General features: G+C 41.2%; 1 protein-coding gene across 1 annotated transcript in view; it reads left to right on the forward strand.

Annotated features, from left to right (window-relative positions):
* Positions 1-12,104, forward strand: part of LOC142311981 (uncharacterized) — a 74,605-nt gene extending 62,501 nt beyond the window's left edge. The window contains exon 7 of the mRNA XM_075350856.1: positions 9,990-12,104. Within this exon, the coding sequence (XP_075206971.1) occupies positions 9,990-11,335 (1,346 nt within the window). The 3' untranslated portion in view covers positions 11,336-12,104. The remainder of the gene's footprint in view (positions 1-9,989) is intronic.
* The last annotated feature ends 765 nt before the right edge of the window (positions 12,105-12,869 follow it).

The raw sequence follows: 12,869 nt of genomic DNA on the forward strand, positions 1-12,869 counted from the left end.
TCAGCTGATCGCGCGGCTGTCTTCATTTGCTGTGTGGAGGTGACCGGAGCGGCTGTGTCTTCTGCAGCTCCTGTCACCTCCATGCAGCAGCGCTGGAAGCGACGCTGGAGCATCCTGGATTACGCCGGACAAGGAGGGCTTTTTGGGGCTGATTAAAGTGGTGAACCAGGGTATATGTTTGTGTTTTTATTTCTAATAAAGGATTTTTTCGGGTGTGTGTGTTTATTTACTGTAATTTACAGATTAATCATGGAGGGTGTCTCATAGACGCTTAACATGATTAATCTAGGACTTATTGGCAGCTATGGGCTGCCAATAACTCCTTATTACCCCGATTTGCCAACGCACCAGGGTAAATCGGGAAGAGCCGGGTACAGTCCCAGAACTGTCGCATATAATGTATGCGGCAATTCTGGGCGGCTGTTGGCTGATATTGTTAGGCTGGGGGGCTCCCCATAACGTGGAGCTCCCCATCCTGAGAATACCAGCCTTCAGCCGTATGGCTTTATCTGGCTGGTTTTAAAATTGGGGGGGACCGCACGCCGTTTTTTTTAATTATTTAATTATTTATTTCACTACACAGTATAGACCCGCCCACCGGCTGCTATGATTGGGTGCAGTGTGACACCTGTCACTCAGAGTGGGGGCGTGTCTCACTGTAACCAATCATAGGCGCCGGTGGGCGGGTAAAGCAGGGAATACGAGATTGTTTAATGGGCGGCCGGCTTTTTCAAAACAGTAAAAGCCGCCGGAGCAGTGTGAACGCCGTGCAGCATCGGGGATCGGTGAGTATATGAGAGAGGGGGATAGACTGACATGGACAGAGAGTGAGGGACAGAGATAGTGACCGACTGACAGAGATTAGTGACTGACAGACATTGTGAGGCGCTTCAGAACGCAGCTTTTCAGCTGCGCTCTGAAGCGGACCTTTTTTAAGCTGCGGTGCAGAGCGCACACCTGCGTACATTGCATCAGACACCAAAATCGTATGAGGGATGTCACACGTTACAATTGACTAGGTTCGTGCAACAAAACGCTCAATTCTAGAGAATGATACGATGTGTTTGCGATCAACGGTTTTGCGTTCAATCCTGATCGCAAGTAGATGTCACACGCAGATACCTCACAAACGATGCCGGATGTGCGTCACTTACAACTTGACCCCAACGACGGATTGTGAGATATATTGAAGCGTGTGTAGCGGGCTTTAGTTCTCAGTGGATGTCTCTAATATACTTTTAAAGCATGTTCATATCGGTGACCTCTGATTTAGACGGCAGAAACATTGCCAGTCACCACAGGCTTCACTGTTATGTACAAGAGAATTTTCTTTCATCTGACTGCTGTTTATTCCTCACTGAGCAGTTGATATGAGAAGCTTTGGAAAATCTCTAGATTTTTTCCCACATCAGAAAAAAACTAATGACACACGGACTGCAAAAACTAATACATGGACTTAAAATGGATTCAGCATAAATATATAGAAGTATAACCAAAAAACCCTGAGTTCTGAAGTGCTGATCGCTATGTCTGAGGTTTATGGGTTTATGTCTTTTTACACAAGAATAGTATACAAATATGTCTCTGAGGTGTCCATTAAGTGCAATGAGGAAAATGTAGACAGATGTAATATCTCAGGGGAAGGTCATTCTTCTTTCTCCCGTCTCAGATCGTTTTTCTGAGCTGGGTCCTGTAACCTTTCCAATATTACTGCATCTACCTGCTGAAATTTCCTCCTGGCTATAGGAAGGCACGGCCAGTTTCTGCACAAATTTAATCCCACCGCTTCTCGACTGATCTAAGGGTCTAGTTCAGTTCCTATCTAGATTCCTGCAAGGTTCTTTCTTGTATTGTCTCTCCCGCTTTCTGGCCTGGCTTGTCTACTTATCTATCACGACCTCTCAGCTCTGGACCTCAGCTACGTACATTGAACTTGTGCTGTCTGCCCTTATTTTGAATAGCCTAACTACTTCTTTTGCCTTTGTTCACCTGTACCTCAATCCTATGTGTCTTACACCCCGGTCAGCTGCTGCAGGAACTGTCCTGGTGTGGTACCTGATGGCTACGGGTGCCCAAATCTATTCTCACTTTTAGAGGCTCTAGTAAATACCCGGTAGTCACTTAGTCATGCTCCTCCAGGAGAAACCCGGCCCATGGCGCAGTGTGTCCGCACCCACTAGAGTTACAGTTATATCAGGCCACCGACCCCACTGACAATTCGGGACCCGGGGATCCCAAGTCTAGTGTACATGTACTGTACAAGGAGGTCCGCCCTCAGTGTGCGCATCAGAATTAGCTAATGCATGCCACCAGCCCAGCTGGAGGATCTGTCCACCACAATGTCTTCCTTTTCTTCTGTTTCTTCTATGTCTGGTCAATCCTCCTCTGATTTGTAAGATTCTTTGAGGGAACAGCCTAATGCTCCAGTTTCTGGTGGATCTGCTAAGCTGCAGCTTCCACCTCCGTCCCACTATGATGGAGACGCTGAGCAGAGCTGCAGCTGCATTAATCTGCTAGATACATTTCTCACTTATCGCTTTCTCTCGAATTAGAGCAATACAGCCTTTATGGTCTTCCAAGCCTTGGCCTGGGAAAATCCCATATGTGATCATGGTAGTTTGGAGACCCACGACATAGAGATGTTCCAGCTGCACCTAATCAGCTTCTTCGTCTCATGTCTTTAATACAGGCCACTGTCTCCATGGCTCTGTATGCCTTATGCCTTCTAAGTTTGGCAGTGCAGCTGGCTAGGAATACGAAGGCCCAGATGGCGACCTTCTGGCAGGGCCTGTCCAATTGCATAAAGCAGTGTTCCCCAACTCCAGTCCTCAAGGATCACCATGTTTTCAGGATTTCCTTAGTATTACACAGGTGATAATGTAATAACCTGTGCAATACTAAGGAAATCTTGAAAACATGCACTGTTGGTAGTCCTTGAGGACTGGAGTTGGCAGACAGAGATCTACCATCCTTTGTGGATGCCTTTAAACACCTGGCCACTAGGATAAATCTCCACTTCCATAAGCAGACCATGGAGGAGTGTCTCCTCATGCCTGAAGACTACCTAAACTGGCCCTAAAATTCCAGTTCACCTTGCTACCACAAACAACACCATGAGCTCCTCAGTCAATGCAAGTGGAGCGGGCTAAGCTCTTTGTGCAGGAATGAAAGCAGAGGTTCAGAGAAAACATATGCATGTGTTGTCAAGGCAATAGACATTTTGTTCACCACTACCCTGTGAGACCGGAAAACTCCAGCTTCTAGTGTTGGCTGGAGAGACGACCCTGGGTAAGAGTAAATGTTTTCCAAAGCTACTGATCGATGTTGCCCTAGCCTGTCAGGAGATGTGTTTCTATGCAGCTGCACATCTGGATTCCATCTTTGCGGCAACTTCATTTATCTCTATCTGGTCTGTTGAATTTAGCTCCCTACAATATAGCATCCCCTGACCTCCACAGATGAACAACTGCTGGCAGAGCCTATTTGATTCATTATATTGCCTGTCTCACTGCTGATCGGATTCCTGCACTCTGTAAAAATTTAACTCCTTGAGCGGCCTAGATCCCTGAATTCAGTTCTCCTGTGTCTTTCATGCCTACGTCTTCATGCGTTAGTTGTTGACTGATCCACTGGTCAGGTGCTTCACTCGGAACCGCATTTTGCTGTCAACTGCCTCACCAAAGTCGTGCCCAAGACTCTGCCCACTGTCCTTTCAAACATTGCTTCCCTGCCAGTCGATTATCATGCCTTTGCAGATGTCTTCTTGCAAACCCACAGACAAGAAAACTTATTGAAAGGATTCATCCATAAATCCTCTTCTCCAGCTGGAGCCGATTTCTTCGTGCTTAAAGGATGGCTCTCTATGCATTGACTATAGAGGGATTAACAAAATCATCATTAAAACAAGTGTCCTCTGCGTTTGATCTCCAAACTGTTTGACAGAATCCGTAGGGCGAAGATCTTCTCCAAATTGCATCTATAAAGGGCTTACAATCTGATTTGTATCCACAAGGGTGTTGCATGTAAAACGGCCTTTAATACCTGTGACGGTCACTACAAATATCTCGTTATGCCTCTGGTTGTGTGCAACGCACCCGCTGTGTCTCAGGAATTCGTTAATGACATCTGTGCACTTGGGTGACATCCTGATTTTCTCTCCTGATCTACCCACCCATGGAAGAACATTCGTCAGGTTCTGCAGCGTCTATGGGAGAACAATTTGTTTGCAAAGCTATCCAGATGTACCTTCAAGAAACTCTCCTTGCCTTTCCTCGACTATATTATTTCAAGCTAGGTCCTCAAAATGGATCCCCAAGGCTATGCAGTGGTTCATATATTTTGCCAACTTCTACAGACAATTTTGTTTTTACATTTCTAGACCCTCATGGCACCCATTTCCTTAGAGACCCAATCTGGCAAGAGTCGGTCGTGTCTGTCTTCCTGGATTTGAAAGAGGCCTTTACGAAAGCCCCGGTTCTGTACCACCCTGATCCTAACAAGTAGTTTCTCCAGCTTCTGCAGGAATTTAATTGCACTGTATCTGACAGAGTTTAGGTTCCCTGTCCTATCCCCAAGCAGCAGGTTATTATGTAGTTCCTCCTGTCACTTCTTGCCTGATCTAAGGTTCTAGTTCACTTCCCGTCTAGGTTTCTGCAATGTGCATTCTTGTATTTGCTCCTGTTTTTTGACCCGGTGTACCTTTTTTATTTATCCAGACCTTGGCTTTGTATATTGAACCTGTGCTGCCTGCCCTGAGATCGAATATCCTGACTATGTCTTTTACATTCATCTGCTTGTACCTTGCACCCATGTCTCTGACTTTCCAGTCAGCTGCTGCAGTCCTGGGGACTATCCTGTAATGGTCCCTGGTGAGTACTGGCTGCCAAGCCTTTCCTCACCATCAGCGGCTCTAGTGAACTCACTTAGTCACCTGGTAGTCACTTAGTCACACCCCTCCAGGGTAAGCCCGTCCTGTGGTGCTACATGCTGTAATGCAGGAAATCAGCAGAGTATATGAAAGCCTTTATAAAAGCCAATGCAGGAAATGCTATATTCATTTTAGGGTGGTTCTGGATAGTTATGCGACATCCGTATTTAACAAAAACCTCAATGTTTTTTGTACATCTGCAGCAGTGAAGAAAGATGAATAGCATTCTGTGAACAGCGATTCAGTTGATAGATGGAGAAGAATAGAGGTGTCAGCAGCAGAGCTAGAGCCAATGAGATTGATCTGGGATATAGTATAGCTGGTCTGGCATCTTTTCTTGCTTCATTTGAATTACACAATTTTATCCTAAATTCTTAATGCATTAGAAAGCAGCAAGCCAACACAATATTCGTCAAGGAAAATAAAATTTTAACACCTTCTTTACTAGTCAAATTAAACGCATACACAAATTTTTATATATATATATATATATATATATATATATATATATATATATATATATACTGTATATACCACACCAATACTACTGTAGCTGCCAAATTTTATGACCTATACCTACCTAGCATTTCTTCTTGCCTCTTTTTTTAAGAATGGTAGAGAATTCTGTTAAAACATAGCAAATTAATTTAAATAAATTTTTGTACACCTGTATACTAGTTTATTTTGATACTTCTCCATGCAACACGAATACAGCAGCATTTTGCGGTTGCTCACTTTTTGGACATGCACCTACCAACCCAGCATGTCGTCTTATGACATTTTTGTAAAGGGGAATAATTTAGGTTGAAGAGAGGAACTTTTGTCAAATATAGTGTCATAAAAATGAATGATAAAATAAATAGTGGCCATTGCAATGAACAGGGTAGTTTAAAAGAGGGAAGAACAGGTGATGCCACAACTGATATTGTTGGAGGAGGCTCAAAAGCAAATGAAGGCTTTGGTGATGGTTATAGTGGTGGTGAGGTGTTTTGCAATGTGAAAGTGGAATAAATAAAGTGGATATACATAAAAGAAAAGACCTACAGCTCTTCATAAATACATGAAACAACACCACTGACTCATTTGGGACAAGTACGCTGGCCAGCTCTATGAGCAAGGCTCAACCTATCCTCCTACGTTCTCCTTGCACTTGTATTTTTTGTAGCCAGGCTGCATCCACAAGTAGCAACTAGTCTGTGTCTTGATTTTCATCATCTGCAATTATTTTTTTTTTATACTCCCCCCTCCTTTATTTCTATCTCGCTATCATCTGTCAATGATTGTGTGACAGTAAAATAGGTGTACACTCCCAGTCATCCACTTTTGAACCATACTCCACTCCAGCCTGGTCAAGTTGCTGTTGGTACCGTCACTGATGTACCACTTAGTGAACGCCTTAGAATTTTTTAGAAATGATGGTGTGTTCTCAGCTTTGCTGGAAGATGTCATTATTTCTTACAGAAAGGGGTGCCTTCTCTGTGCTCACATGTGTAGGCTTACGTGGGCCACTTTTTCTCTTGGTATGAAGCTTGAATGTGCTCGGCACCATGAAACAGCAACTATGGTCATGTACAAGGAAAGGAAAAAAACAGCACTGGTCCCAAAGATAAAATCAAAGGCTTTATTGAATGGATAACAACTCAAAGCACATAAAAAATCCAATATGAACAGAGCATTGGCTAGGAGCAAGTCAACAAATTTCTGACCTGTATGATCCTTAGTCACTGCCTGAATGCCATGCTGAGAAACACAGATCCATTTGAAGTTACTAAACTCATTACTCAAATGGAATACACTTGATCGAGGAAATCTCCTGTGCAGAATCCTCGTTACAATGTCATGGTCGCTCCCAAACAGAGGACGAAATGAAACCACATCATGGACAAATATATCTATTACTTGAATACAGAGAATGCAGAGATCAATAAACAAATACATGTGTTGTTGACAAGAAATTTCCCTAATATATATATATATATATATATATATATATATATAAAAATTAAATTTAAAGAAACATCAAATACGTAAATTATATATACATGCTGTGATGCAGTAAAGGGTATGGTGGTAGATGGGAGATATATTTCACCTAGCAAATGCCTTTTGCACTGCTGATCAGCAGGAAAGGAGGTCAAACCTGGCCTGGACCTTCTCTGCTATTCTAGGTTTGTGGGGCAACGCCCAAGGTGCACAGCTGCAGGATTAGCACAGCATAAATAGGCAGCCAGAACTACTCAATTTGTGGGTGGTTGGGCTGGAAAGCCAAAGCAGGCTCTGTGGGAATGATATACTGTAACTGAATGGACTGGCACCTCCAGAACCTTTGCTGTGCGGTTTGATAAGCTGGACTTTTGCTTTGCATTCCTGTCTGAAGTTAAGGCCACTTTACACACAGAGATAAATCTTTGGCAGATCTGTGGTTGCAGTGAAATCATGGACATATTGTTCCATTTGTACATGACCACAAACCTGGCACTGATTGTCCACAATTTCACTGCAACCACAGATCTGCCACAGATTTGTCTCTGTGTGTAAAGTGGCCTTAAGACTGTGCATTTACGTTTGTAGCCATTGTGAATAAAACCCTTACTTTTTCAACTGAAAACCAGTGTATGCCTCTTTTCTGTGTCCCTGCCACCGCCTACCAGAGCTAAATCCCTACATTGCACAGAAACTAACACCATCCTAAAAACTGACACCATATGAAAAACCCAAAAGGGAAACAATACATGTCTGAATAAATTCAATCTGACAAAAAAAATATAAAATAAATTCAATAATGTAATATTTAAATCAGACCTTTTATTCAAACCTATTGGATACGTTGTATTTAACATTAGGATCCAAAACTCCTCTCTGTTTAATAGAGTGCGTCTCCAATTTCCTCCTTTTAACAGATGTTTTCACCCTCTCAATCGCATGAAAAAGAAAATGGGTTAAATCGCCACCATGATGGATAAAAAAGTGTTTTGATACATTGTATGGATTGGGCGGATTCGGATCTGAGGCATCTCTAATATATTCTCTAATTCTTTGTTTTAATTTACTGGTTGTACAGATGACAGATTGCACGAACTGCACTTTGATAAACTAATTACTATCAAAATTCATGAATTTCTTCAGCTTGTGTACATAATTACTAGTTGGATTATGTATTTCTTTTGTATTCTCAACAAATTTACAGCAAATGCATCTAGGTGAGCTACACCTGAAAGAACCAAAAGTATTCAACCACGATGTAACCGGTGTGTTATGATTTCTAATCATACTAGGAATAAAATACACCCAAACGATAAAGCTCGTCTGGCTGAAAAATCGCATCCGTTACGCATAACATCGATCAATTTCTCATCGGAAAATAAGACAGAAAGGAATGTAGACACAATGCCTTTAATAATAGCAAAATTCTTTACTATAAGTCGTGACAAAAATAGTTTTGTCACAGATAATTCCTGTGCTTTCTTTATTAAATTTCAATAGATCATTCCTCTCTCTACAATTAATTTTAGGTTTAGCATTGTGTAATGTCCACTCAGGATAATTCCTATTGCTCAAACGGGCACATACCACTGATTCCTTCGCCCGATAACCCTCCTCAGTACAGCAATTCCTCCTCGCTCGTGTAAGTTCCCCCACAGAAATGCCCTTATTGTGTTAACCGAATGACACGATCTGGCATTAAGAATCCTGGAGACTTCTCTACCGTCCACTGCCTCTGCCTTATGGTCATGTCCAGTAGATGTTCTTCATGGCTCGCTGGGCAAAATTTGAACAGTAGTTGCAACCAGAACTTAGTATAAAAACAAAATGATAAAGTACCTGTCAGTAAGTAAATAAATAGTAATAGTACATGTAAATAACATAGGGTACTTAGTTGACACTATATTGATCAAACGAGTGTAAACGCCATCCCACTGTGACTTAAGGATGGTCCTTAATTTTTGTAGTTGACCTCTCTATGTACCAGCAGGCCTCAAAATAGATGGGGGCAGAGCAGGATCCAGACCTGACTGTAAAACCACCTGCCCATGGAAAGCTATATAGACAAAATGCACAGCTCAAAAGGGAGAGATGCTCCTCTATATGTACAAACTGCAAATAAGGCCGGAGTCACACTTGTAAGAAACTTGCGAGAGTCTCACATCACATCACCCAGCACGGCCGCACGCTCTCCAGACAGGAGCGTCTCAACTGCATAGAAATACATGCAGCCAACCCGCTCCTGTCAGGAGAGTGTGCGGCCGTGTCGGGTGATACAATGTGAGACTCGTGCAAGTCTCTCTCAGGTGTGACTCCGGCCTTAATGAAAGCAAAACCAATTAAATGAGCCAGAACATTCCACATGCTGTAGGTGGAGAGCCAATTTATGAATAAGTAGTCTTATTATTATTATTATTATTATTATCATTATTATTATATGAAGAGCTCTCCAGAAAACAAAGTAAACGGCCACCTGCCACCCTGGTAGTTAGAAAATAGTCAACCATGGGCATAGGGGAGGACTGAAATTATATTACGTAACTACAGTACATACGTCATTGTAATGTTACGTCTCTCTTTATCTACTTTTAGTGGGGGTTTTTGCAAACAAAACTAATGTAAATACTTTTTCAGATCCCCCAGTGCTCCCATATTCGTATATTCAGCCAATGTGTATACTCGCTTACATGACATATATAACAATATGAAGGACTTGATTTCCTTTTTTGTGTCAACTACTTAGTTTACCTTAAAAAAGATATACAAATACATACTTTTACTCCAATGCCATGCCTTGCGTGTACATGACCAATCTGCTCCAATGTGTTTTGCTCTGTGCTATAGACCTTGTACCTCTCAGAGAATGTCTGAGATGAAATCACCTAATAAAACTCATTAAGGGCCCCTAATGTTATAAACTATCATTCCCTCTTTTGTGGTTGATTATCGTAGTCTGTCAATCATTCAATTGTATTACAGTTTGCATGGAAATGCTACAAGGTATATAATAGTATAAATAGTAATAGAATTCCAATGCAATGTTACTGAAAAATAATAAAATCATTTTTCTTCTTGGCAGATGACTGCACCAAGAGCTCAGAGGGACGTCTGATATTCTATGAATTTTCAGCAGATAATCTTGGTATCACACCAGATACTTGTGAAAAACATGTCATTATACCAGATACACCTCAAGACCTTCTCAGAAAAAATCTGTCATCTGATCCTTTTCCACAGGTTCATTTTTCTCCTTCATCAAAGACATATCTACAAAACAAAAGTCACACAAGAGCTATTGAACATGAAGTGGCTTACAAAGGGGGAAGGCAATTTTCATGTTCAGAATGTGAAAAATATTTTAATCATAAAACAAGTCTTGGTAGACATCTGAGAATTCACACAGGGGAAAAAACATTTTCATGTTCAGAATGTGGAAAATGTTTTGGCGAGAAATTTATACTTGCAGCTCATCAGAGAGTTCACACAGGAGAGAGGCCATTTACATGCTCCAAATGTGGGAAATTGTTCAAAGTACAATCAGCTTTAATTAGCCATCAGAGCATTCACACAGGGAAGAAGCCGTTTTCATGTTCAGAATGTGGGAAATGTTTTACACGTAAATCCAATCTTGTTACTCATCAGAGAACTCATACAGGAGAGAAACCATATTCATGTTCAGAATGTGGAAAACATTATACTAAAAAGTCTACTCTTGTTAAACATCTGAGAATTCACACAGCGGAGAAACTGTTTTCTTGTTCAGAATGTGGAAAATGTTATTATATGAAATCTGAGCTTGTTACACATCAGAGAATTCACACAGGGGATAAGCCATTTTCTTGCACAGAATGTGGGAAATGTTTTAACCAAAAGTCTAATCTTGTTAAACATCAGAAAATTCACACAGGGGAGAATCAGTTTTCCTGTTCAGAATGTGGAAGATGTTTTACAGCGAAATCATATCTTGTTAAGCACCAGAAAAACCACAAAGGGGAAAAGCCATTTTCTTGTTCAGAATGTGGGAAATGTTTTACCGAAAAATCCTATCTTGTTACTCATCAGAAAACTCATACAGAAGAGAAGCCGTATTCATGTTCAGAATGTGGAAAAAATTATAGTGAGAAATCTATTCTCAATAAACATCTGAGAATTCACACAGGGGAGAAGCCATATTCATGTTCAGAATGTGGAAAAAATTTTAGCGAGAAATTCATTCTCAATAAACATCTAAGAATTCACACAGGGGAGAAGCCATTTTCTTGCTCGGAATGTGGCAAATGTTTTACAGAGCGATACAGTCTGGTAAGACATCAGATAATTCACTCAGGCATCAACCAGTTTTCATGCCCTGAATGTGGGAAGTTTTTTAAACAAAAATCAACTTTAATTGTGCATCAAAAAACTCACACAGGGCAAAAGCCATAATCATGTTCAGAATGTGGGAAATGTTTTACAGAAAAACATCACTTTGTTCAATATCAAAGAACTCACACAGGGCAGAAGCCATTTTCATGTCTCAAAGGTGGAAAATGTTTTACAGAGAAATAGTCTTGATAAACATCATTTAATTCACACAGGGCAGAAACCATTTGTATGTTCAGAATGTGGGAAATCTTGCAATACTAAATTAAGATTTGTCACATATCAGAGAAGTCACACTGGGGAGAAGCCATTTTAATGATGAAATTGCGTAAAATGTTTTAATAGGAAGCCAAATTTTCTTACACATCTGAAAACTCACACAGGAAAGTAGCCAATTTATTTGTCTAATTGTTTTATTGACAAAATGTCTCAAAAAGAAAAAGAAAACAATTTTGAGCATTTAATGATTATTAGAAAATGTAAATAGTTACCATTTACCGTTTGTTGTTAAACATTAGTATCCATATAGTACACTTATATATGAACAATGTATATAATATTTTACATTTACAGTACAACTGCATGTTAAAGAGGTTGTCTAGTAATGCTTTTACCATTTTTGATATTGACAATGGAGAGATGCTGCTGTACGTAATCAGGACAGTTGCTAATCATATAATACCCTTTGTGTCATCCAATTAATAGGGTGACAATATGATGTGATCAGCAGTGCTGTGGGGTCGGAGACGTGGAGTTAAAGTCAGTGTCAATTTTGGTGGAGTCAGTCAGTATAAAATGGACCAACTCTGCCTCCTAAAATATATAATAAATTGGGTACAGTAGTTCAATGCAGTATGTGCTGAATATTTTTTCATAAGAATTTGGGAAAGTTATGAAATGTCCTATAAATGTCTTTTCTATTCCCGTTCAAAGGATCTAAGCTTTTAGTTGAGATGAATCTGTGCTGCACTTTATGTATATAATAAATAGTGAGGCTTCTCCTCTACAGATAAGGTAAAAAAAACACACTGGGAAGGAAGTTATGACTGCACTCATCTCAGAACTGCTTGAACAGGTTCTTGCCATTGTAAATGCCAAGGTTTCATTGTATTTCTTTATCGTTCCTATGGGAGACCCAGACCATGGGTGTATAGCTACTGCCTCCGGAGGACACACAAAGTTACTACACTCAAAACGTGTAGCTCCTCCCTCCTAGCATATACACCCCCTGCTAGCCAGTCCTAGCCAGTTTCAAGCTTTGTGTCAGGAGGATCACACACACACATGCATCCTTTTTTGATTTTTCATTTTTTCTAAAGATTTGGAAGAAAAGCGGGTCCACTGGACCCCCGGCATGTCCCTTCACACTCCCCTGGCGGCAGTGCTGTTAAGGTTGACTTCAGGGCAGAAATCCCTTCATGCCGCGCTCCTTCACCATCCCTTATGGGCTCTGGCTTGAAGTTAGAGCCAACACGGTTCTCACTGCCTTGCAGGAGACCGGCCTCCATCCGCAGCCCTTTGGCAGGACCCTGCTGGACGGAGCACTGGACCCCCACCCCACCAGGGATTGGACCCTGCGTCTCAAAGCTAAGTATAG

Source organism: Anomaloglossus baeobatrachus, chromosome 5, assembly GCF_048569485.1.
Source record: "Anomaloglossus baeobatrachus isolate aAnoBae1 chromosome 5, aAnoBae1.hap1, whole genome shotgun sequence".
NCBI lineage: Eukaryota > Metazoa > Chordata > Amphibia > Anura > Aromobatidae > Anomaloglossus > Anomaloglossus baeobatrachus.